The 23,558-nt window shown below is 41.7% G+C and overlaps 1 protein-coding gene and 1 long non-coding RNA gene across 18 annotated transcripts in view; one reads left to right on the forward strand and one right to left on the reverse strand.

Annotated features, from left to right (window-relative positions):
- The window catches only part of tns1b (tensin 1b), a 197,548-nt gene that overhangs the window by 123,126 nt on the left and 50,864 nt on the right, over window positions 1–23,558 (forward strand). For 12 of the 15 annotated variants that reach the window (XM_012921274.5, XM_012921275.5, XM_076875269.1 and 9 more), the window contains 2 exons: window positions 12,218–12,259; window positions 19,911–19,960. In XM_012921274.5, coding sequence (XP_012776728.2) covers window positions 12,218–12,259; window positions 19,911–19,960 — 92 coding nt within the window. Of the gene's footprint in view, window positions 1–12,217; window positions 12,260–15,340; window positions 15,627–19,910; window positions 19,961–23,558 lie in introns of those variants that run through there. The other 3 variants (XM_076875268.1, XM_076875274.1, XM_076875273.1) reach the window with 2 other exon arrangements.
- LOC101469309 (uncharacterized) overlaps window positions 1–23,558 on the reverse strand; it is a 130,870-nt gene that overhangs the window by 3,391 nt on the left and 103,921 nt on the right. For 2 of the 3 annotated variants that reach the window (XR_013093642.1, XR_013093641.1), the window contains exon 5: window positions 22,464–22,591. This is a non-coding gene — a long non-coding RNA (uncharacterized LOC101469309). Of the gene's footprint in view, window positions 1–21,930; window positions 22,592–23,558 lie in introns of those variants that run through there. The other variant, XR_013093640.1, reaches the window with a different exon arrangement.

Consider the following 23,558-nt stretch of genomic DNA (forward strand, 5'->3'; position numbering starts at 1 on the left):
ATTTTTACCAGTGTTGGAAAACACAGTATGAAGACTGTCAGTTTAGATTATGGTCACTCAGTAACTGCACGGTATAAGATGCCAATATATCCTTCAGAAAATCTATGGTTTTTTTATGACTGCTTTAGTTTTGTTGCTATTAATAATCAGAATCAGAATCAGAATTCTTTATTAATCCCGAAGGAAATCAGCATGTTTGATGGCTAAAACCAAAATAGACCATCTTTACTTGAAAAATCCTGACAGTTATCCCTCAATAGTTTTACACAGACAATGCCATACTTAGTAGGGAGTCTGGTTGGGTGATTTGTGTTAACACAATAAGACTGCCACAGTTAGCTTCTCTTTACAAGCAGTCAGCATTGGTTTCCTTTTCCCCTGACCATAGTCTTAACAATCTGTTTTTAGCCACGCCTACATCTTGTTCCCTCACATGTTGAGTAATAAATAATTTGGTGAGAACACAACTTTTTTCCTAGTGATGTTTTAATCTTTTCAGTAAGTGGAGTTGTAACAAAATGCCTAAATATCAGAATAAGCTGTATTAGCATGATAACATTCTACTATCATTCTATTAACTATCATTCTATTATCTATTATTCAATTATCAAAGAAACATTCTAGGTAAGCATATTGTGGACACTTATTTGGGCAGCTACTTTGAAGAATGTATAAATTAACTTAAATTTCAGTGATCAACGGGATGTAAAAACTAAATCAGATAAAATCTGGTTATAAAGTTTGCTCACTTTACCTAAAAACAGACCTATCTGGGAGTGATGCTTCTAACCAACATCGTGTCTTTGACCTGGACCTCATGTCTTTTATACAGCAGCAATTTCTGTTGAAATAATAAAAGAAGTTTGATTTTTTTCACATAAAAATTACTGTGAAAAACACCACAATCACACAGGGCCACAAACTGGTCTGCAACCCCCTTGCAACTACATGCAGTTAGAGAAGAATGTGTATTCCGATTGCTAATTGGTTAGGGAACTGATTCCAACAGTTGCAGTTTGCACCCTCTTTGTGCCCACTTGCCAATCACTTGGGGAATACACATTTTTCCCTAGCAACCAGAGGTCACCAATTGGTCTCTAAGCTTTTATGACTGGTACCTCAGAAGGTAAAAGCCTGCTTTGCATTAAATATATATTGTTTATCCACCAGTGACAGAGCAACATGATGATCTGGAAATCCGCTGCAACCTCAAGCACCTCCAGAGGGACACATCTGGCTTTCAGCTGTTAATTCTTCCTCTGTTCGTCACCACCTTGCTTCTGTCTCAGTCTCCTTTTTTTGTATAACTTAACATAATATAAATATGGTTTATAAGAGCTTTCTTTCTGCTGAACACAGCTGCCTTCTGTAGCTGAAAATGACGCTATGAGAGCGATGACTGAACCAAAATAGTACAGCTAAACAATGAGCTCAGAGTTGCTATAAATCTTAGTAAAGCAGAGCAGAGTCGTAGGTTCAGTTGATAACACATCACTATGAAAGACTTATTAAACATCGTTTTCACATTTTAATTTTATAATTTCTGTAATTTGCTGTCTAAACCAAATCCTTCATATTTTTTTGGAAAATAAATAAAAACCATATGTACTACAACATTTGAATCCTCATGAGACATGCTTACCAAAGAAACATATCATTGTTTTTATGGAATTTTTGCGCTCTTACCGTACTAGCACGTACTAGAGCACAAAAGAAGAAGCAGCTTGTTTAATAGGTGTGTCTTTGTTTGTGTCCATGACAGCGTGACTTATTAGACTCTCGTTGCACATACACGTTAGAAGTAAAAATAGTTGGCAGATGCTTTTGCATACTCCCCCCCTCTCGCACATGTTAGAAAAGGCTTGTGGTTACATAACGGAGCGAGCGGCCAGGTCCGTATCAGTAGGAGCAGGGACAGGCGGGGGGTGAGGAAACAGAGCGATGTCAGGGGTGGTTTAGGGTCACGGCCGGCTCAAGGGTTTTTCCCACAGCAAGGACCGGCCGCTCTGTTTTACCCCGGGTCCTCAGGGATCCCTGGCATGTTAGGGCCTAACCCCAAAGGGGGAGGAACTGAGAACAAGCATACACACTCCAACTTTAACCCCAACCTTAGATGCACACAGGCCCTGCCTCCTCAGCAATGTGTTTACATTTCTGGGACGTGGCTATGTGAACGCTGCAGATGAAGGAGCATGGAGCATGAGAGAGGCACAGCTGTGTGTCTGTGTGTGTGTGCTGTTGTTGATGAAGTAGGAGAGCTTGGCTATAAGTCTGTATTACCGTTTTTAACTTTCAGCGGTGCCATGTTGTTGTTGTTTGTTGTATTTCGATTCTGTGCAATTCTCCTATGAACAAAAAATAAAAAATAACAGAAAATGACTCATTGCAGGTTGTTTTGCACCATCGTACAAATTTGGAATCAGGTTTTTTTGCTTTGATGTTATGTTATTGTATGCAGAAAGGCCTCTTATTAATAAAGTACTGATTGGGGAGTTACTGGCCCTTAATGTGCTTCTATCCTATGCAGATGTGTGTATATTTTACATGTCTGTATGCATAATGGCTGATTTTTACTGAAAACATAGGAAACCAACATCAGGAGATGCACCACTGGAGCACGATTGCCTTTTTTAGGTTATTGTCAAACATCAACTTGATCATAACTTGCATTAGCACCTGGAAGTAGGGGGAAACGCTGACTGTAAATGTACATTTATTTAGAAATATGTGTATAAATGCAGATTTAACACATGTAACTTTTCGTAACTGTACAACTGCATCAGGTGAGCCACCATCGTTGTGTCCAGATCTACAGTTTGTGCTTATCGCCACTAGAAGGCACTGTTGCACAAGACACTTTACAGGTGTTTGGTGTCATATCAGACAGTCTGTGTCACTCATAGTGTTGAAGCCTTTATGACATTGGAGGAGAGCAATTAGATATATTCAGTTTTTATTGACTTTTCAAACTGAGAGTGATATCCTGATGGTGCCAACACCTGGTTTCCAACAACTGAATTTATTTTCAAATTGAATGTAATTTGAGACCGTAAGTGGCCACTCTAGAGCATCAAGCAATCATGGTGTAGTATTTTATTTTATCTGTTCTAGATAGCATTCATCAGTCTTACTAATGAGGTTTTTTTGGTTGCTTTGGAATGCATTTCCTCCTCTGCAAATTAGGTCCTTTGACGGTACGTTTTAGTGTAATGTGGATAGTTTCAGATCATGCATTTAACGTTTCATCTCGCTGCCAAGGAATGCTGCTGCATAGCTTCTCATCAAAGTAAAATGAGTTTTTTGTATCATTCAGCAGCTTAGCTGAAACACAGGGACATCTAAGGCCGCTAAGCTCTGTGTGGGATGTAGTCCAAAATGCAGTGTAAAGACAGGGAGCAGCGCGGGTGCCTAGCTACGGCGCAGCCAATGCATGTGGTGTGTGTTCTTCAAGGTTTCCAAAGAAAGCAAGTCCTGAAAAAAAGCTGTCCAGTCAGAGAGAAAAGGGCAACAGGATGAGGGGCACTCCCTGAGCCTGACTCATATATATACACACACACACACACACACACACACACACACACACACATACATACATACATACATACATACATACATACATACATACACATATATATATATTTAAAAATATATATATAATAAAAAATATTAGGGGTGCAACGATATTCGTATCGATATTGAACCGTTCGATACAGTGCTTTTGGTTCTGTACGCATATGTATGAACAATACAAAATTTGTAATTTATTTTATCAACTTTCCTTCTGACGATGCTGTCTGTGTTGAGCGCTCAGTGAATCTGCGTTCGACTACTCCGCCTAGGGTCGACAGTGCAGCCTAGGCGGAGTAGTCGAACGCAGATTCACTGAGCGCTCAACACAGACAGCATCGTCAGAAGGAAGAGCACAGGGCAAGCTAGCGAGACAGAAGTTAAGCTCTCCTTACAACATGGACCTCCCCCACCCTCATTCAGATCTGGCGTTTGGAATTATTTTGGTTTTCATGTGACGTATGACCCTGAAGGTAAGCAGTCATGGACTAAAGTAAAACAGTATGTTAAATGTGCCATGCAATGCTTAATTACATGGGTGGGAACTAGTGTGTTAGCGCAGTTAGCTCGTTAACGTGTTGGCCGTCTAGCCCCATGCACGGGCGATCGGCGGTAGCTCGTTAACGGAGATTTGCCGTGTTGTGGCGTTAAGGTCATTTCAACGAGATTAACCTGAAAGCACTAGTGGGAACACAACGAATATGACTGCACATTTACGCCGACATCATCCTAGTGCAAAGACAAGTGGAAGCAGAAAAAAAAACAAGCAAGCATGCTACTAACCTTAGCCGAGTCATTTAGACAGCTGTTTAATATGCTGCTGAGAATATAGCCCAGAAGAAGCGGATAGTATAGCTTTTATTTTGGAAAGAGACATTTCTCTGTAATAAACTCTCTTTTCCAAAGATGAGTGATTCCTCAATCAGATACAGGGCTCACAATATCGCTAGCCCAACGTCCTGGAGCTAGCGATCTCTTCCCTGCCCGTCGGGCTATTGTAGGAAGGAAAAATATATGTCAATGCTTTTGCATTCTTTCAGAAATGTAGCTGGGTAATTATGTCATTGGCATCGGTGAGCCACTGTCAATATGTGACATATTGAAATCGCGTTTAAATTTGTGCTTGTTTTTTTGCTTTCACTTTGCAATCGCGCGAACTGTGTATAGAGAGCGACAGCACTGATCTGTGAGTGATGATAATTTGTGCACCAATTCCTCTGACATCGTCTTATTAATTGTTAGCTTACTATGCAAACATGACAAGTGAAATCTCCTGCAGCTTAAACATGTGAGAGGTTGATCGCGCAGAGAATCGCTGAGCTTATGTGAGTACGTGTGTAAAAGCAGCAGGATTTATATTTGACTACGATGACTGAGAACCTTCACAGACAGATATATATTTTAGTTCTGCTGAGCCAAATAAGACAGGTCAGGGTGAAGAAGTGACAGCCAAAGAAAAGCTTACCACAAAACGGAGAAGTTATGACAAATCAGACTATAAGGCAAAAAGAAAGTGCAGCTTTATGGTTTCATGGACAAAAGAATTTCTGTGGCTGCGATATCAGAATCAGAATCAGAATATGACGAGCTAAATAACCAGGGCTGCACATAAGTGGTCGCAGGTGCGCATTCGCTGTCAAAATAAAAAACACGCACAAGGGTTAGGGTTAAATTTAAAAACTGTACTTTTGAGTTAAAATATATATTTATAATTTTAATAAATGACAAATTAAAAAGGCATGAACATTTTTTTTGTATCGAAAAAATATCGAACCGTGACACCAAAGTATCGAACCGAACCGAACCGTGAATTTTGTGTATCGTTGCACCCCTAATATATATGTGTATATGTGTATATGTGTGTATGTGTATATATGTGTATATATGTGGCTCAATGGGGTGATCGTGGCTCAAGAGTTGGGAGTTCGCCTTGTAATCGGAAGGTTGCCGGTTCGAGCCCCGGCTTGGACAGTCTCGGTCGTTGTGTCCTTGGGCAAGACACTTCACCCGTTGCCTACTGGTGATGGTCAGAGGGCCCGGTGGCGCCAGTGTCCGGCAGCCTCGCCTCTGTCAGTGCGCCCCAGGGTGGCTGTGGCTACATTGTAGCTTGCCATCACCAGTGTGTGAATGGGTGGATGACAGGTTGTGTAAAGCGCTTTGGGGTCCTTAGGGACTAGAAAAGCGCTATACAAATACAGGCCATTTACCATTTACCATATGTATATATGTGTATATATATGTATGTGTATATATGTATATGTATATATACGTGTGTATATATGTATATGTATATATATATGTATAAACGCCGTCCCTCTCTCGTTGTGTCTCACACCCACACTCACACACCCAAAGTGGTGATCTTAACCACTCTTCTGTCCACACTAAGCCGCCTGGGCCGGGCTAAATGGGTTGTGTCTCGAGCTCCAAAGATGCATAGCTGTATATTTAGCCCTGGGTCATTTGCCCGACAGGCTCTTGCTCACTGTCTACGTTCTTCCCTGCCCCTTATGGGAGGAAACTCCCAGCGTGCTCACTACCTCTGCTCTCCTTAAAGCAGCGGGCTATAATTTGGTAAATTGGTCAAAGGAGCCACTGTGTTCATGTGAAAAAGAGCACATGGCACAGTGGCGGAGCAGATAGAGCTCTGGGTGACGGTGTGCTGCGCTCAGAGGAGACGAACACGTGGCTGAGTCGATGGTCTTTTATCATCTGTATGTTTTCGCGTGACACTTTTTACAAGGACAGACGAACGGGAGTAACTAAGTTAAAAGACTCCTTCACTCAGAATTTGTTAGTGAATAAGCAGAGTATTGTGTTCTGGAAGTGATTTGCAATGTCAAATGGCATTAACGTTTGATGACAAAAACATGATGCTAACTTCTACTTGAGCCAAAACATCAGTAGTCAGTGTTCCAATATAAAAAGAGAAGTTGGTGTGTCAGTTAAACTTGTGTTCTTTCTGCTAGCCAGCAGGGGGCGACTCTAGCTGTATAGAAATCTGTGGGAAAATTGGCTCCCTAGATTTACAACCTTATTAAAGACTTTACTGATGAGTTTATGATTTCAATCTTTATTTTCAAGTCTTCTACCATAGAAGATGATATTCATTTTCTAAATGATGGTCTATTGTGTCCCTGCAATCCTATTTGGCAGATATGGCTTCCAAACAACAAAATACTCAGCTCTAGGCTTCACAGTGACACCTAGCCAACCATGTGGTGATGGCACAATAGCTACATCCATCTTCTATATACAGTCTGTGCTGTAAACATTGCAGAGAACAGAAAGACTTTCTGCTTTAACTCTGGCCTAATGTTTCCATTGAGTTCTCCTCTGCACTGAGATTCATTTCAGGTATAATAACTTTTACTTATACCACCAAAACAAAGCCGTTACGAGCCGTGAGGCAGTCTGATCTGATATTAAATGGGAAGAACAGATGATTCAGAAACAGAATATATGTAATTATATAACATTAGAAAGCATTTTATTATGATTCCTTTAATTTGCCTCTGCCCATCTGTGCTGCATCAAACCTTTCTTTCTCTAACTATTTAAAGCAACACAGATTTGAAACTAAATTAGATCACTTCTCCAACATGTAGTTAGTGGCCGCAGATTTTATAACAATGCTTCTTTTCCCATAGCAGCTACCGTTGCTCCGCAATGTGAGTAAAGCAGGAGGAGGAAGGGGAGGTCTGAGGTCTAAATTGACTGTTGTAATATACAAACACCTGACTTACTTTGAGCCTACAGCCTGTCTTTCATTTTGGTTGCGTTGCTTGATAGAAACCATCTGGACCACAAGAACCGTGTCAGTATAAAAGGACCTTGGATGAAACAACAGTTTAATCACGCCGAGCTTTCTACTTTTTTGTCAGCTGTCGGCATTCTGGCAAAATCTGCCAAATCTTTGGTTTAGTGTTATAGGTGATGCACAAGTATTCTAAACTAACATGGAGTAGAAAAGTGACACAGGTTGTTCAGTTTGGAGACATGTAGATCAATGAATGTTGACAGAATGTAGCTGTTAGCAGCTCTAGAACTAATCTTTATCATTATTATTAACCAAAGACACTGGGAAACCTCCCAGATATCCTCACTCTGAAACCAGGCATACTGAATTTGTTTTCCTTTTAAGCCAAAGCTGAAATATTTTGTAGATCTGTGGGAGAGCAACGGCCTGCATTTAGCCCCTCTCATGAGCCTCAGCTGACTTTGTTCACGATGATGACACAGCTCTGAGCAAGAGATGCGCAAAGGAGGCACAAAATCTGAATATCTATGATGAAAATGATTTTAAGTTCAAAGGCTCACTCTCAGACTAATAGTTGTATGGAAATGGCACATGAGGCACGATTAGAAGGGCACACTAACATACTTGTGAGGTTTGTGTTTACGCTGGCCTCGCAGGTGCTGCAAAGCTCTTGGCCACAGAGGAGTGTTTGTTTTGCTCTCGTCTTTATTCTCGCATCTGTTGTAATTATGTTTAATCACGATTATGTTTGAAGAGTTTTTTGCAGTCTGCCCTGCGGTTGTGTGCTGTCAGACCACAGCACATTCATTCGGTGTGCACAGGGAGGCCAGCTAAGAGTTAAAATCTGCAAGTTTGCACCCCTGTCACATGGGCCAATGTGATTCAAAATGAGAAACACAACTGTCTCGCTATAAAGTAGATTCAGGATTCTGGTATGCATTACTATCCTCCACAGCTTCTTGCTTTAATCAGATCCTGAAGTTTTAAACTGTAGCTTCAAATAAATAAAATTATTACATCTGCTTTGTTCTTGATTTAGAAAAGAAACGATACGAACACGTCTCGAATGAGAGCTTCAGATCAACTTGTTGCTTGGCTTGATTCAGCAGAGGCTCCTGCTGACAGACATGTGGCAGAATGACACAGCATGATGCACTAAAGCTGCAGCCTTAAGAGCTTGCTATGTCAACATAAGGACTGCAAATAAAACTAGTATAGTGCCAAATCACAACAACAGTCACCTCACCTATAGAGAACACCCCCCCCCCCCCCCCCCCCAAACAACTAGACCCCAACAAGATGAGTCCTGGACTGGGAGCTGGTTCCACAGAACACGGGCCTGAAAGCTTAATGTTTTGCCCATTTCCTAATTCTGCTTTTAAATACCCAGGAACCACAGGTAAACATCTAGTCTTAAAGAAGATAGTGGTTGGCCTTTCCTTCACTGTGAATACGTACACAGTCCTGGGCTTGAAGACTTGACCTCTTGATCTTGAATCTGAAATTCCGAGCTGGGACAGATAATTTAGGTTTAATTTAAAGCTTTTAATCATTTGGGTCTTGGAGTTTCTGAAAGCTTGGTCTGTTTCTTGTTTCAGAATTGTGACATTTATTGTGCACAGCCTGGAAGAATTGCCCTGATTTAAGAAAGAAAAATGGTAATGTCTGTATCAAAGCCCCCCTTCAAATGCTTCTTTTGAAGATTACTGACACAAACTGCAAACACTTCCTCTGTCGGCTGTTTTGCTGATACAAAACTTCTCCGGCTTTCTCGTGCTCTCTAAATTATTTGCATCTCTAAGCGACGACGTGCACATGGATGCAAAACAGCCATCTGGCTGCAATCTTGCAAAGCGGAAATGCACATGTTCGAATATATCATTGTGAGAATTGTTTGTGTCTCTGTGTGTTTTTCTGGGTTTACACACAATGGCCTCCATTTGTGTGAAAATGCCTGCGGCTGCAAATTTTGGCCTTGCAGTGAAATCCACAGTCTGCATTTAGAATCTCAAACATTAGCCTGCTGTTTCCTTGTCCTTCATTCTTAGAAACAACATCTGTCTGCATGTACAACAGAGAGAAATGTAGTCACGATGCTGATAATTGAATCCCTTTCAGTCATAAATGCTGCAGTTTGGAGCAGACTCCAGTGACTGTAGGTCTCTCGTGCTCTCCCTGCTTGGCGGTTTAGTCTGAGTGTTTGGAGTCTGTATTCTAGGGCCTGCACGCTCAGACTGTAATTAACAGTTTACATTTGCTGTTTATGTTCCACTGAAAGTTTCTACAGAAGCAGATCGTCCTGGGTGTTGCAGCCCAGCTCTCTGTGTGGGACTCTGCAGAGATCACTACCAAGCAGGATTAAAGAATGAACCGCTGCAATCATATGTTGCACAATTTAATTTTTACAATAGTTAAAAAAATATAAAAATTTAAAAAATATAATTTCAATAAAACTTGAGTGTCTTCGGTGTGATGAAGAGAATCTATATCTGTGCACGAGGCAGACAAAGATGGATTTTTGGACTTTTTATTGTAATTCACTGAGAATTAGTTGTATTTTTCCTCGTTCTTGACTTTTAATGGCATTTACAGAGAGGAGATTGCTTTTTGTTCTCTGGTATCAGCTCTGTTACCAAAAACAGGACATTAGCTCAGGGGGTTGGGACGCGTATCTGTAACCGGAAGGTCGCCGGTTCGATCCCCGGGCTCTCTGCCCTGGTCGTTGTGTCCTTGGGCAAGACACTTTACCCTACTTGCCTACTGGTGTTGGCCAGAGGGGCCGATGGCGCGATATGGCAGCCTCGCTTCTGTCAGTCTGCCCCAGGGCAGCTGTGGCTACAACCGTAGCTTGCCTCTAGGGCTGGGCATATTACCCAAAATTCATATCTCGATATTTTTTAGCTGGATGGCGATATAAGATATATATCTCGATTTTTTTTTTTTTTTAAAGCCATAAGTTAAGAACAAAAAGAGAGTTCTTAGTCACACTGTGTCCCAGATGTCAAATGGGCATTTTCTTTACATACAGCGTAGATGTACATGAAGAAATTACTCAAAAATAAATTATCAGCATTTATTAAATAATCATGGTCCAATGTTGTTTTTGTGCATAACGAAAAGCTCACAATTCTGCAGTCAAAATGTAAACTTAATAGACCATGAGCGTAATAACAAAGAGACAGATTTCACAGCTGCACCACGTCTCTGAACAGGTGCCATTTGTGGTCCTTATACACACACAGTACGGTAATATTACGTTGAAGCACAGTACTATAACTCCGCGAGGCGGCTCCATCAAGCGGTGCAGCTCCGTAGCTTAGCAAAGTCATATTAAAACTTTTGTTGACAGATTGCTGAGCGCTGTGTACCACATAAAATCGGTTCGCGGTCAGTAAGCACAACCAGAATTCATACATAAGGCGCACTGTCGATTTTTGAGAAAATGAAAGGATTTTAGGCCGTGCAGCCCCTCCTGGCTGCATGTCGTTAGCGCGGTTAGCTCGCTAACACGTTGACACCGTCCAGCCCCACGCACGGGGCGATCCGAGGTAACTCGCTAACGGAGATTTTCCGCTTTCATCTTGTCATTGCCTGCAGGTAAAGCTATGGGGGAGGGGGAGTTGTGTTCAGTGAAGGAGAGGCGAGGCCGAGTAACGTTGCGTAGAGACATAAGTGGACGAAAGAGAGGCAAACCTGCGGCTCCACAAGTATAATTATAACGTAACATAGACTATATCGATATAAACGATATTGTCACATCTTATATCTCATATGAAAATATATCAATATTTTTAAAAAACTCGATATATCGCCCAGCCCTACTTGCCTCCACCAGTGTGTGAATGTGAGAGTGAATGAATAGTGGCATTGTAAAGCGCTTTGGGTGCCTTGAAAAGCGCTATATAAATCCAATCCATTATTATTATTAATGTGTGGGTATTTTTTAGGTTATTTCCATGGTTTTGAGAATTTAAAAAGATATTTTTCCATACTTAGAGTGAAGAGAAAGAGGACATTTAGGGATTGAGAGATGCAGAATGATATGCAGCAACTGGTACTGCCAGTATTATTGTTCAGATCTTCCTGCTATTTACCCTAATGCTGTCTAAAGTCCGAACAGGCTCATGATCTCCAGAACATGAAAAAATGTGAAAAAATGAGCAAACCCAACTTTCAGTGCAGAGTATTGAAACTTTGGACTCTTCTTTTTTCTTTTTTCTTTTTTTTTTTTACTGGTGTTGAAACAGTCAGGTAATGAACATCTCTGCATAAAAATCCACAGCAGCGTGGATCTTCAAATGCTATGATGCATTTTAGGCCTCATTTAGTTCCATGCACATGTGTGTGTTAGTCTGAGGTTAGTGGAGCCCACACAAGCTCATGACGTCACAGATTGCTCTGTTTTCTTCTTCTCCTCTCTGCCATCTTTTCCTCTCTGTACCCCAAATCCTGTTTCTTCATCTGTCTGATTGTTCCTGTGTTTTTGTTTTTTTTTTCTTAGCATGTCCATCAACCCCTTCCCACCACTTTCTTCTGGTTTCTTGTCCCACAGTGCCCCTTTTTTCCTCTCCTTTGTCTTTCCTGACACTCTCTCTCTCCATAGCTGTATATGGTGTTGAAAAAGAGAGTTCCTCGGCTGGACTCTCTGGTCTTGGCTAATGGAAGCAGACCTGTCTCTTTGTGTAAATATTTGCACAGAAGGATTATAGATGGTCCCACACATTCAAGGTGGAGTTCTACTCCACTCCAGGCCACATTAGGGCAAGGAATGGCTCTGAGCATAGCGTAAACACCCGATGACACAACATAACATCTCACGAAGTCAACTGTTTGAAGCGTATCGGCAGGTGTTGATCTCACTGTCTGTCTCTTTTTGTCGTTTCTGAACAGGCGCCGAGCAGTGACCTCCCTCTCAAACATGTAGACACCATGGTGAGTTTACCTGCTGATTTTTCGCAGGTCCATTCTTCTTGCTTGGTTAGACTAATGAAGGAGCTGATGGATCTGCCTCTGCAGCCTTGGCTGAGAGGTCAGACATACTTGATGTAGAAAAGGTATAAAGTATGAGTGGATGGTTTCCCAGCTGCCATGAAGGACATTCATTATAATAAATACTTCAGAAAAGCCAGATTAAGTCTACACTTGATGCACAGCAGGGCCTGTTGAGATCAAAATCCCACTCATTCATGAGATATTTTTAAACAATATCTCACATCCATCGTCCACAACAAAAACACATATTTGCGCCAGATGATATCACGTTATCTTTTCAGAACACAAACATTAAATCATATCAAACGAAGTTCTTTTCTGGGCATCAAGCCACATTGCTGTACCAAACAGCTAAGTGGACTCTTGGTTGCTTTTGGTTGTCTTTGATTCATCAAAACAGAAACATTAAATAATACCCAGTTGAAATCTATCGTCGAACCCCGTAACACCAAAGATGGTGTCTGTATGACACATCCTTCGACCCTACATCCAAGTAGTCCTTATTTTCTTTAAAAGAATATATTCAGACAGTTTAGCTGCTGGACTGACACGAGTACATCTGGAGTAGAACAAAAAACTGCATAGAGCGGTTACCTGCAAGGCCGTTGATTGGCAACCTGTGCCAAGAAGCACTTGGGTTACGCTAATGTGACCAGTGCAGTGTGCTGGAATGCAAAGTCTGTTTGCACCTTCTCCTGTGCACCTGGAGCGTAGCAGGCGTGCATTTTTTGAGGCTCGTGCAGAGGCCTATGGCCCCTTAAGAAAAAGTCGTAATTCTACTGAATGGTACAAGTTTGAGCTTCAAATTGTACTTAAAGTACGTAAAGTAAAAGTACTTTCTTCTGACTCACGTCCGTGCTTTTATTGAATCATAGTTGCTGATTTAATAATGTGTTTAATCAATTTAATGTTGAAGCTGTAGATGATTTTAATTACTTAATATATCACGTTGTTGCTTTATCGATAATACTGCATCACTGAATATTAGTCGATTTATATTAAAATATATGATGCAGGTTACAAAGTTCAATATTTGCATTGGAAATATTCTGGAGTAAAGCTAGATGGTAACATAACATGGAAATATTTTGGGGAAAAATTGTGGATGTGTTTAGTGAAAAGACAAGTGTCTGTGGCACGTGAATTCTGGCATCCTTCATCTCCACTACGACATCTGAGTGATGTTCAGCTTACGCAGCGTGAGCGAGATAAGCCCAGCACAGGCAGCCGCACGGCCCGCTAACTATTTTTAAAAAGGTTTTGTCTGTTTACTGTAGTATAAACTCTTTTAAAATGTAACTGAAGCATCTGCAGCTAAAGTGAGTTTATAAAATGAGTTGTGGATCAGATAAATATTATTATCTGTTTAATAAATTGTGTTGAGTATCAAGTGTGGAGCTGTAGCTTGCATTGTTTTATGCAAGGTGCTGGCATGGTTCATTTACACATGAGATGTTAGACTCTGGGTTACCGGGTTAATGAGATGAACGGTCACAACTTAACAACAAAAGTGTGACTTATGCCTCCTTCACCCCCTCTAAGCTTTAAATATGAAGCAGTAAGGACGTGTGAAACAAGGAGACCCTCAATTTTCACTGCATACACTGTTTGACACAAACCTCCAGTCTGGGGGCTCAGTGTGTGGACTGGATGGAAGTTTTGAGGCGTGACCATCTAATGTCTATGCATTCATGCAACACTGGGCTCAGTGCTGCCGCTACATTAGCAGATATGAACAACTTCCAGTATTTTTAAACCTTGCGTTTTTGTCTGTGACTGCTGGAGTATTTGGACATGCTGGTTTTCAGCCCAGACTCCACAGGTAGCATTGGGTAGTAATGTATTTTAAACACATTTTTTTTGTTATTGTTAGAGTTTCAGAAGAGTTGATATGATTGTTGGTTCTTTTTGCCAACTCCTTGAGAACAATAAATTTTGATGTTCTGACAAAGCACTCAAAAATAAGGGTGGTACATGTTTGCTTTGGACTCACTGGGCACTATTTGTCTCCAACACGACTTCCTGCGAGTTGTATTTTGTCTGAGAAAGGAAGGATCGAGTAACCAATTTAGAGTTGCCACCCAAAGCCGAGTGCCCGCTTTCCCCACAAGGACCAAAAATACACACAAACAGAGCTGTGTGCCTTTTTGGGAATGGTGTGTGTGGCTGCTTATATTGGCGTTTCCCATGTTATCCTTCAGTCACTTGAGACAGTCTTTTAAAAGTCTTGTGAGTTTTTCCCAGTCCGGCACAGTTTGGTCAGCACCTTAAACGAGGGCCAAAGTCTGAATCACACCCTCGGCGTAAGTGTGTGATTAGACGAGTTGCTGTTTTATGCTTACTGTATGATCACATGTCTGTACAGAGTGGACTGTATGTGCTCGAGTGTCTGTTTGTGTGCAAGTGCAGCTGCTGCTGTCTTGTCATGGGCATTTGCTGTGTGGTTACACAGTGACGTGTGGCGGATGTTTGGCCACGCCTCATCGCCTTGGAGCATCACAGAGATTTATCTTGTGACAACAAGACCTGCATCAGTTTCTGCTTGAGCTTTGTTTTTCTTTTCTGCTATGAACATCTTGGCTGTTTTTCTTTAATCAGTATTAATTTTTAAGCTGCATCATTTTACTTCTTTTTCTGATTTCACTTCCCCGACAGATCCCCCTGCCTTCGATCCTCAGCTTCTCGTGTGAGAAAGTTGATAAGATGACACACAAAAAAAGGCACGTGGTTATATTTGTACGGTTATGACTTAGGACGTGCAGCAGTGAGCAGCTCCACTCAGCTGACTTGTGTGTGTTTATGTCTACAAACATGCATCAGTTCCCACATGTTTGGCTAAAGAGACGGAAAGGCTTAGCAATTTAGATCCATGCAAAGATGAGAAAGAGACATGGGAGCGAGGGAGGGAGGGAAAAGTTGAATGCGGGGGGAAGAGAGAGATAACGAGGCGGAGGGGGGAGGGTGGCCAACGGCAGAGAAAGAGAGGGAAGGGAGAGCACACAGAGGACAGAAGGAACGGGACGAGGAGCTCTGTGGAGGAGTCTGCCCCGACCTCGAGCATGTAGTGGCCCGCTGCAGGCTACGGCCCAAAATAGAGCCCTTTTTTTTCTGCTTTCCTTCTTCTTCTTCTGCTCCTCTGCTGTCAGAGAAAAGGGAGAGGTTTCTTAGAGGGAAGTTCACTGCCGGACACAGAGCAGGGAGAGGCAGCGGGAGCTCTCCAGAGATGAACCGAGGAGGGTCTTTTAGGAGGCGGCTCTCCTCTCTGAGGGGGGCATGGCGATGGAGTACGGGCTACCTTTTCAGGAAGGTAGGATGCGATGAATGAAGGATTTGGCTAAAAGCGGCTCTTGTTGCTTCTTCTCTTTCCACGCTCAATGTTTTTTTTCTTCTTTGTCATAGAAAAAGTTTTTGTCTCCTTCGCAGACTTTTACAAGCCCCCAACGTCTTTTCCCTCCCTCCCCCCCTTCCTCCCTTACTGCCTCACTCTTTCTCAGATGGTTAATTTGTATGGCCTGCTTGTAAAGTCAACCTCCCCAGATGTTTTTCATCTGGAAACAGGGCCTGGAGGACCCCCCACTCTAATTCCCACCTCCTCCTCCTCCTTCTCTTTACCCACTACCTTGCTTCTTCCTCCTCCTCCCTGATGGAAGTTCCCAAAGGAGATGGGATGTGGATTGTGTCGTGTTTAGGAGCTTAACGTCTTTAACTTTGGGAAACTGTTGCTTGTTAAGATTATTTTCTTCTTTCATTCTGTTAAGCTACTCCAATGTGCTCCTGCAGACCCTCCATTCATGAACTCGTCACACATCATGATGTCTTTGAGTTTTTCAGAGGCAGAAACATCAATGTGACCACAGTGAAAGTTATTGTCTTATTGCTGACCCTGGCTTCAATGCAGCGCCTTTACTCTCCCAGATGGTTGCAGTTTAACTTAAATCTCGTGGCTCATAAAATCCTCTGCACAACAATTCAGACTAATTTGAAGCAAAAACTATGAATTAACCGCCGTCTTTGCAGCACAATATAAACGACAGCTCTCTGGCAGTCTCTAATTAAGACTTTTTCGCTTGCATGCTGGTGGCTCCGTGTCCCGTGTTGGCGTCCCTTTACCTCAAGAAACGCTTGGGCTTTTCCTGACCCTGATGCGCGGTAACTCCCTCAGCACCGCTCGGCACAAACACTCAGCCCTCTTCACGCTCTGCGTTTGTCTTTGAACCCTCTCTTTTGGGTCGTTTCTCGCTCATTCATCTCTGTCCTCCTCTGGTGACTCGCTGTGCTTTGGAGCCCCTTGCAACATGTTGAAGCACTTAGTCCAAAGTGCAGACAGAGTGGGGGGTGGATTTGCTTTGTGTCACCTCAGTTGGGCAGCTGACTCATGTGAACATTTGGGCTGCAGAATCGAGGGGAGGGAAGCAAAGCATTTATCAAAACAAACGGGCCGTTCTGGGAAAATACCCCATCGTCTGATATGTTTGTGTTTGTGCCTATGTATGCGTACGCATTCACAGCCCCCCAATGTCACAATTAATACAGATACTTGTTAGAATCTCCAGATTCACCAAATAATGGTTAAACTCTCTCTTGGGGTGTCGAATAACACTGTTTTGTCAAAGGTGTTGGTGATGTAACACACCAGGTTGTAGCAACATAGAGACAGTGCTCACTCCCAACCCATCACATCTGGATGCTCATAAAGGTTGTCATGTTAAAACAAACTGGGTAAGCATAATTTTTTAAGGACGCTGCAGAGGCGTATCTTTGCTTTCAAAGGGGACTTTTTCCCTTTGTGTATAATATTGCTGCAGCTGGTATATTCAAGCTCAAAGGATGCAAGCCACTTCTGGCAGAACGTTGGTATTTGATGCTGTGGGATGTTGAAATGCCAGATAATAACTGTAACTGTAAGGTTTGATTTCCCAAGAATTTAGGAGGTTTTAACGTTGGACCAGAGTTAAGTAACCTCCCCACAGATGCTTTAATGTCATTTATCACCAGTTGATCTAGTGAAAGCCTTCCACGGTGATAAAAATGCAATTTCCCGGTTAAATGCTCTGGTACGGGGACGTGGAAGCTGCTATTAGGGGAACCAGGATCTCTGAAAGTGAAGCTTTCTGTTGTGTTCAGTTTTTCTACCCTCGATCTTATTTAGTCCTACTTTTTATTTTTCTTAAATGTGTATTTTTATGAACTTGTTGTTTTTAATTCTACTGGTGTGTAGTATTTGTGCATCAGCAGAAGGTGTAGTAATGGGAAAATGGAGCAAAAGGTCATGCTTAGCCCTGACTATTGACATATCTGTTTTGGTGGCTCAGTGGTTAGCTGTCGCCTTATAGATGGCCGCCAACCCTGAGCCTGATCCTGCTGGAGGTTTCTTCCTGTTAAAAGGGAGTTTTTCCTTCCCACTGTCAGCAAAGTGCTTGCTCATAGGCAGTCGTTTGATTGCTGGGATTTCTTTGTATTATTGTGGGGTCTTACCTTACAATGTAAAGCACCTTGAGGTGACTGTTGTTGTGATTTGGCGCTGTATAAATAAAACTTAATCGAACAGAGTAGAAAGAAGGTCCTCTGTCTGGAGTTTCCATCTGTTTCCTGTACCATCATGGCCCAGGATACTTTTGCATAAAGATTTTCTAAAAAAAATCATAAACAGACAAGCACAATCTCAACCTGAGTCTCCTGTTTAGAAACCTTTTAGACTATTATATGAAACATGAGAAAAGGTTTCACATTTCTAACAGAGTGTCAGTTCTTCACTCAGCGACAGTCGGCTGTTAGGAGAGCAGAGCAGACTAATGCTCATACAGGAAGGTCAGTGGTGCTCTTGACACTGATGGTTAGCCAGCCAATCTGATATAATGGATGATGACGGATAACAGCCCCTTCCTGTGTACATGTGACCCAAACATCACAGGAGAGTGAATAAGTCCACGTGCCCTCTGACCCCCCTCCTCAAGCTGGTCTGAGTGGGGGGGGCGAGGCGGGCCAGGCTTAGTGGAGCCAAACACAGCCGGTCACTTTCAGCCACACTTCCTCTGCTTTGCTCTATGAAGGTGCCATGTGAAGCTGTTCTCACATGGCGCTACACAGCTTCATATAAGAGACTTCCCCCTCCTTCCCTTCCTAAGGTATAATACACACTCTGCAGCAGTGATCAGATCTTTGTCTTTCAGAGTGTTTATTTTCTAAAGGGATGAAAACTATTTCAAACTCTAACTGCCTGTTAGACAGTATAACATCACAGGACTGGAGACAGCTGGCTCGAGCACGTGTTTACAGTCTCATTTGAGCAGTAAGAAGATCTGCCGTGTCGAGGTGAAGGTCGTCGGAGTTTTCTGTTAGTATCATTACCTCAGCTACTCCACAGATTGAAGCCTGATTGGCTGATTCTGAATTTTCAGGATTGTTTTCTTTAAAGATCTACATGCGGTATGTTGAAATTATAGTAAAAGGGGAAGTGATGCAGTCATTCTTTCCTCGGTTTCCACAAATAGTTGTGTTGCTGCTCCTATTACATGTGCTGCGGACAGTGCTGAGGGGAGTGCAAATGATGCCATAACACATCTCTAAATTACATCGAGCATCAATTTTCTTTTAAATAATAAAGAAATAAAGTCCAGATATCACACAACATATATCTCAGTACTGATATGTGTGAGAGGCACATGCTGTCTCTAAATATAAGATATTTGGTTATATAAAAGTGTACAGGAAAATTATGCTCGACTCTTTTGCCGGGGCGATCGTGGCTCAAGAGTTGGGACTTCGCCTTGTAATCGGAAGGTTGCCGGTTCGAGCCCTGGCTTGAACAGTCTCGGTCGTTGTGTACTTGGGCAAGACACTTCACCCGTTGCCTACTGGTGGTGGTCAGAGGGTCCGGTGGCGCTGGTGTCCGGCAGCCTCGCCTCTGTCAGTGCGCCCCAGGGTGGCTGTGGCTACAATGAAGCTTGCCATCACCTGTGTGTGAATGGGTGGATGACTGGATGTGTAAAGTGCTTTGGGGTCCTTAGGGACTCGTAAAGCACTATATAAATACAGGCCATTTACCATTTTGATTGCTGACTACAGTAAACACTTTACTGATGAGTTTATGACCTCAACCACTAGTTTCAAGTCTTACTCAGTACAACATAATGCTTATTTTGTAAATTATGGTCTCTATTAGAGGAAAATAAGAGGGTAAAGTAGGTAGTGCTTTAGTTAGTGATTGACAAGTTGTTGTGTGTGCAGCATTCTTCTGATTCTCACTGGGATGCATCCCACGGACCTCCCTAACCAGTCTGTGATTCTGCTACAGCTACAATAATTATGATTTACATTTATGCTCTGCTGTAATCTGTAAAATCAAAGGCGCCATTATTTTCCAAATTTCAGAAGATTCAAATTTACCAGCAAGGCTGAGCTGGTTACATGGATGACTGAAGCGTCATTTTAACACTAGGAGTCCCAGGCTTCTACCTTTCTACCTTTAATAATTCGAACGTCTCTTTAACTGATTTCCTTATTTGGTGTATGAATGTTTTTAACAGCTTGTTGAGAAACATCTTTGTGTGCATGCAAAGAATACTAATAAAGTTTTTCTTTGTGATTGCAGGGCTCAACAAAATCCTCAAAGAGCATGGAGTCACGGCGCAGGCCATCGAGGTAGCTTCCCTTCTTTCTTGTCTCCTGTCCTCCTCATCAGTTTTGAGTTTTCCTACTTTTCCTCCCTTCTCTCCACGTTTCCCATAAAAGGCTTCATTTGGATTATCAGGCTGCGTTTGTTTAATTATTTTAGAAAACGATCTCTCCTGCTTCCAGCAAAAGTGCAGATTTATAATAAGGGGGGGGGGGGTGAAATAAATATCAGGCTTAGCTCTGTGCGTTCTCTGCATCCTGCTTGATAATGTGAGGAATCTGAAAATGAAAAGTTTAGATGTAATGTGATATTGGCCGATTTTTACCAGGGGACACTGTAAAAGCAACATGCCCCGCTGTTGAACTGGACCGCTCGGTGTGTTGTTGGACATAAAGATATCTGGTGTCAGCCTCGGTCCTCAGGGAGTCACACATGTTGTCAGTTGTGTAATTAATGTGTCAGACTTGATGGCACAACACAACTGTGTGCTGTGCGAAGCTTGAATGACAGTTTGGCTCCCTCGCAGCAATTCACCTAGATGATATGAGGTAATAAAAACAGTTCAACATCTGGAACATCAGCATGTTTAACAGCCCATACAGAGAACGTGTGAGTTCATTTACTGAGAGGATTACACCTGATTTCCATCCATATAAAGGAAAACATTTTTAAGTGCCTAACATCAGAATCATTGACAGTTGTCTGATGTAATCCTCCCGCTAAATTAACTAATCCAGTCAAACTCTGGGTTCAGACAGGTTTGGTACATTCCTATGATCACAATTTTTATTTGCGTGGAGGTTTGTGTTGCTACGCCGTCCTCTAAGCCTACAAATAAAAGTGTTTGGGTAATACTACCTACCTACTTAGTTTAAATAACTAGGTAGTGTAGACAACATGTTTAGTATTATTTTATTTTTTTATCAAAGCTAAAGAAAACCACAATTCTCACTTGTGGTAAACATAACATATCATAACACATCTACAGTGACAGGTTAATTTGACAGCTGTGGTCATGCAACATTGCAGATATTATTACATAAGTTCTCTGATTCTGAAATGTGGTGCACAGATCTTTCAACTGAAGACTTTTAGACATGCTACTTGCAAAAAAGAAGCACTGAGTTTGTTTTCTTTTGCTCTCATTCGAAGCAAATGTTCAAACTACCTAACTTTAAGATAGTTTGTCTTGATCCATGCTGAATCACCCCGGTAAGGATAAATCCGGTAAGTTGATTCTGTTCATCTGGACGTAGCGTTTTGAGTGGGAGAAATGATTCGTCACTCATCCAAGTGAATTCTTCAGGGACTGACGACGCTACGTCCAGATGAACAGAATCAACTTTTTGGGATTTACGATGGTTTATCGGTATAGGTATACAAATGTAACCATTTTCAGGTGTATTTTTGTCTTCATCACCTTCTAGGGAAGCACTGAAATATTTAACTGGTAAAAAAGATATTTATTACTTTTATCTGTTTACTGTTTGGTGCTGGAAAGGGAATATACAATAAGTCTCTCCTGAAAACAGTTGCCTGTTGCTGGAAAACCAAAACAAGCTAAAATGGGCTTAAATCCCTGGGAGCTTGGCGGTCTTATATTACAATTTGTCATTGTGAACTATTCCTTCTGCATCACGTTTATATAATATTTAACATATAGAGGTGAAAAGCATCTGTAACTAATGCAGAGAAAAAATGAATAGCGCATTGTGTTAAGTCGTTTGCTTAAGAAACTCAAAATATTAATAATAGAAAAGGTCAAATCAGTCTAAGTAGCGAGTTTAACTTGGACGAGCCAATTGACCTTTTGGGTCATGAGAAAATATGTGGTAATATGTTTATACCCATCAGGAAGTATGACAAGTATGATTATAAGCTGAAGTAGGGTGCTCCGTATTTTGAATGGAAGAAATCATGGAAATCCCGGTTGTTGACTTTTATTGCAGATATCTTGGGGGATTTTTTTTAACAGTTAAATGTCTAAGGTTTCTGGATTTAGGAAAAAAAAGGTTCAGTGTTTGTCTGAATTGACAAACGAGATCAGTGCAGCACTGAAATTGAGCATGCAGAGATAATGCGTCATTTGTCAAATGCGGTATGCAGAAAAGGAGCAATCACTTAATCTCTTCAGCTGATGAGAAGCAGGTTGGCACTCAGCCGGTCAACACATGCTGGTGAATCTGGAATGGGACCAAACCACAGGTCTACAGTATATTGGCTTTGACTGCACTCAGAGGTGAGAGGCATACACAAGGAGATGCAAGAGAGTGAAAAGGAAATGGTGGGAAAGAGGAGATGCAGGTTTAAAGAAATATTTTCAAAAACTTGATAAGACTTCTGTCTCAGCACAGTAGAGACATGTGCGACATATCAATTTCTTTTATCTGAAGTGATGAATAATTTCCAGTAAGCATGTTTTGAGTGGCTCCAGATGTACAGAAAAGAGCAGGTTACAGTATTTGAACAGTAAAGCTGGAGCGATCCCCTCTCCCAGACATATGAGCAATTTCCTCAGGGGCTACTCACAGCTGACAAATGTGGGAAATATGCTGCAGTCTGGCTCCAGGCACCTCTCCTGCAACCTCTTCAACTCACTCCCCACCTTCACTTCACCCACTTCACTTCTTTATAGCCTCTTTATGGTTGATATTTTTCTGCAAAGGCAAAAGTCGGAAAGAGGTTTGATCAGTTGAGGTCTGTTTATTGCTAGTGAGACGGTGAGTCGCAGAGGACGCCTGTACGGCTCTACATCTCAGCCTGCAAAATGACTTCAGCCCATATAACTAAACCAAATCCAGACATCTGCAAGGAAATTAGAAAAAAATGTAACTTGCGTATATTCACAGCAATATTGCATAAATCTTGCACGTGATGATTCTTCTAATAAAAACCCACAAAACCTGATCAACAATCTTTTTGGCAAATATTTGGCAATACAACAGAATATATCAATTAACAAATTTCAGATCAACTCTGATTGCAATGTGTTGGCGATCTGTTTAATAATTAGATGGCAGTTAATTGCAAACCTTTGCAAATTTGTCTGAGAGTGAATACAGTCAGTCTGTGATTGTTTGCAGACAGATTGCCTCCCACCTGTGCAATCACATCACAAATGAAAGGGGTCCCCTAGAGTTAAGGGGTGTGGCATATTGTTGGTCACTGCAAGTACTTGAGTGCAAAATCACCAGACAACTGTGTTTTTCTCCCATCCACCCTTCTTCTTCTTCAGTTTTTTTTTTCTGTTAAGGTGTTTTCTTGTATACATTCTTTTTATGTGTCAGTTTTAGATTCATGACATCTGATTGCTAACTTTTAACTAACTTTTAAATTTTAACTAAAACTTTTCTTCTTCTGTCATTTAATGGTCGGGCATTGTACAGCTACAAGCATTTCACCCCCATGTCATACTGTGTATGGTTGTGTGTGTGTGTGACAAATAAAATTTGAATTTGAATTTTTATCTGCATGTCATTCATGAACTCCTCTAGGGACTGCAGATGAATATCTGGTACAGTACATTGTACATTGTTCCTGTGTTTCTAATTAGGTGGAGCTTTTTTTTTTTTAATTTCCAAGAGAGATTTCAGTAATTATGTGCAAATGGTGGGGGACACACAC

The sequence above is a fragment of the Maylandia zebra genome, linkage group LG16 (assembly GCF_041146795.1).
Source record: "Maylandia zebra isolate NMK-2024a linkage group LG16, Mzebra_GT3a, whole genome shotgun sequence".
Lineage (NCBI taxonomy): Eukaryota > Metazoa > Chordata > Actinopteri > Cichliformes > Cichlidae > Maylandia > Maylandia zebra.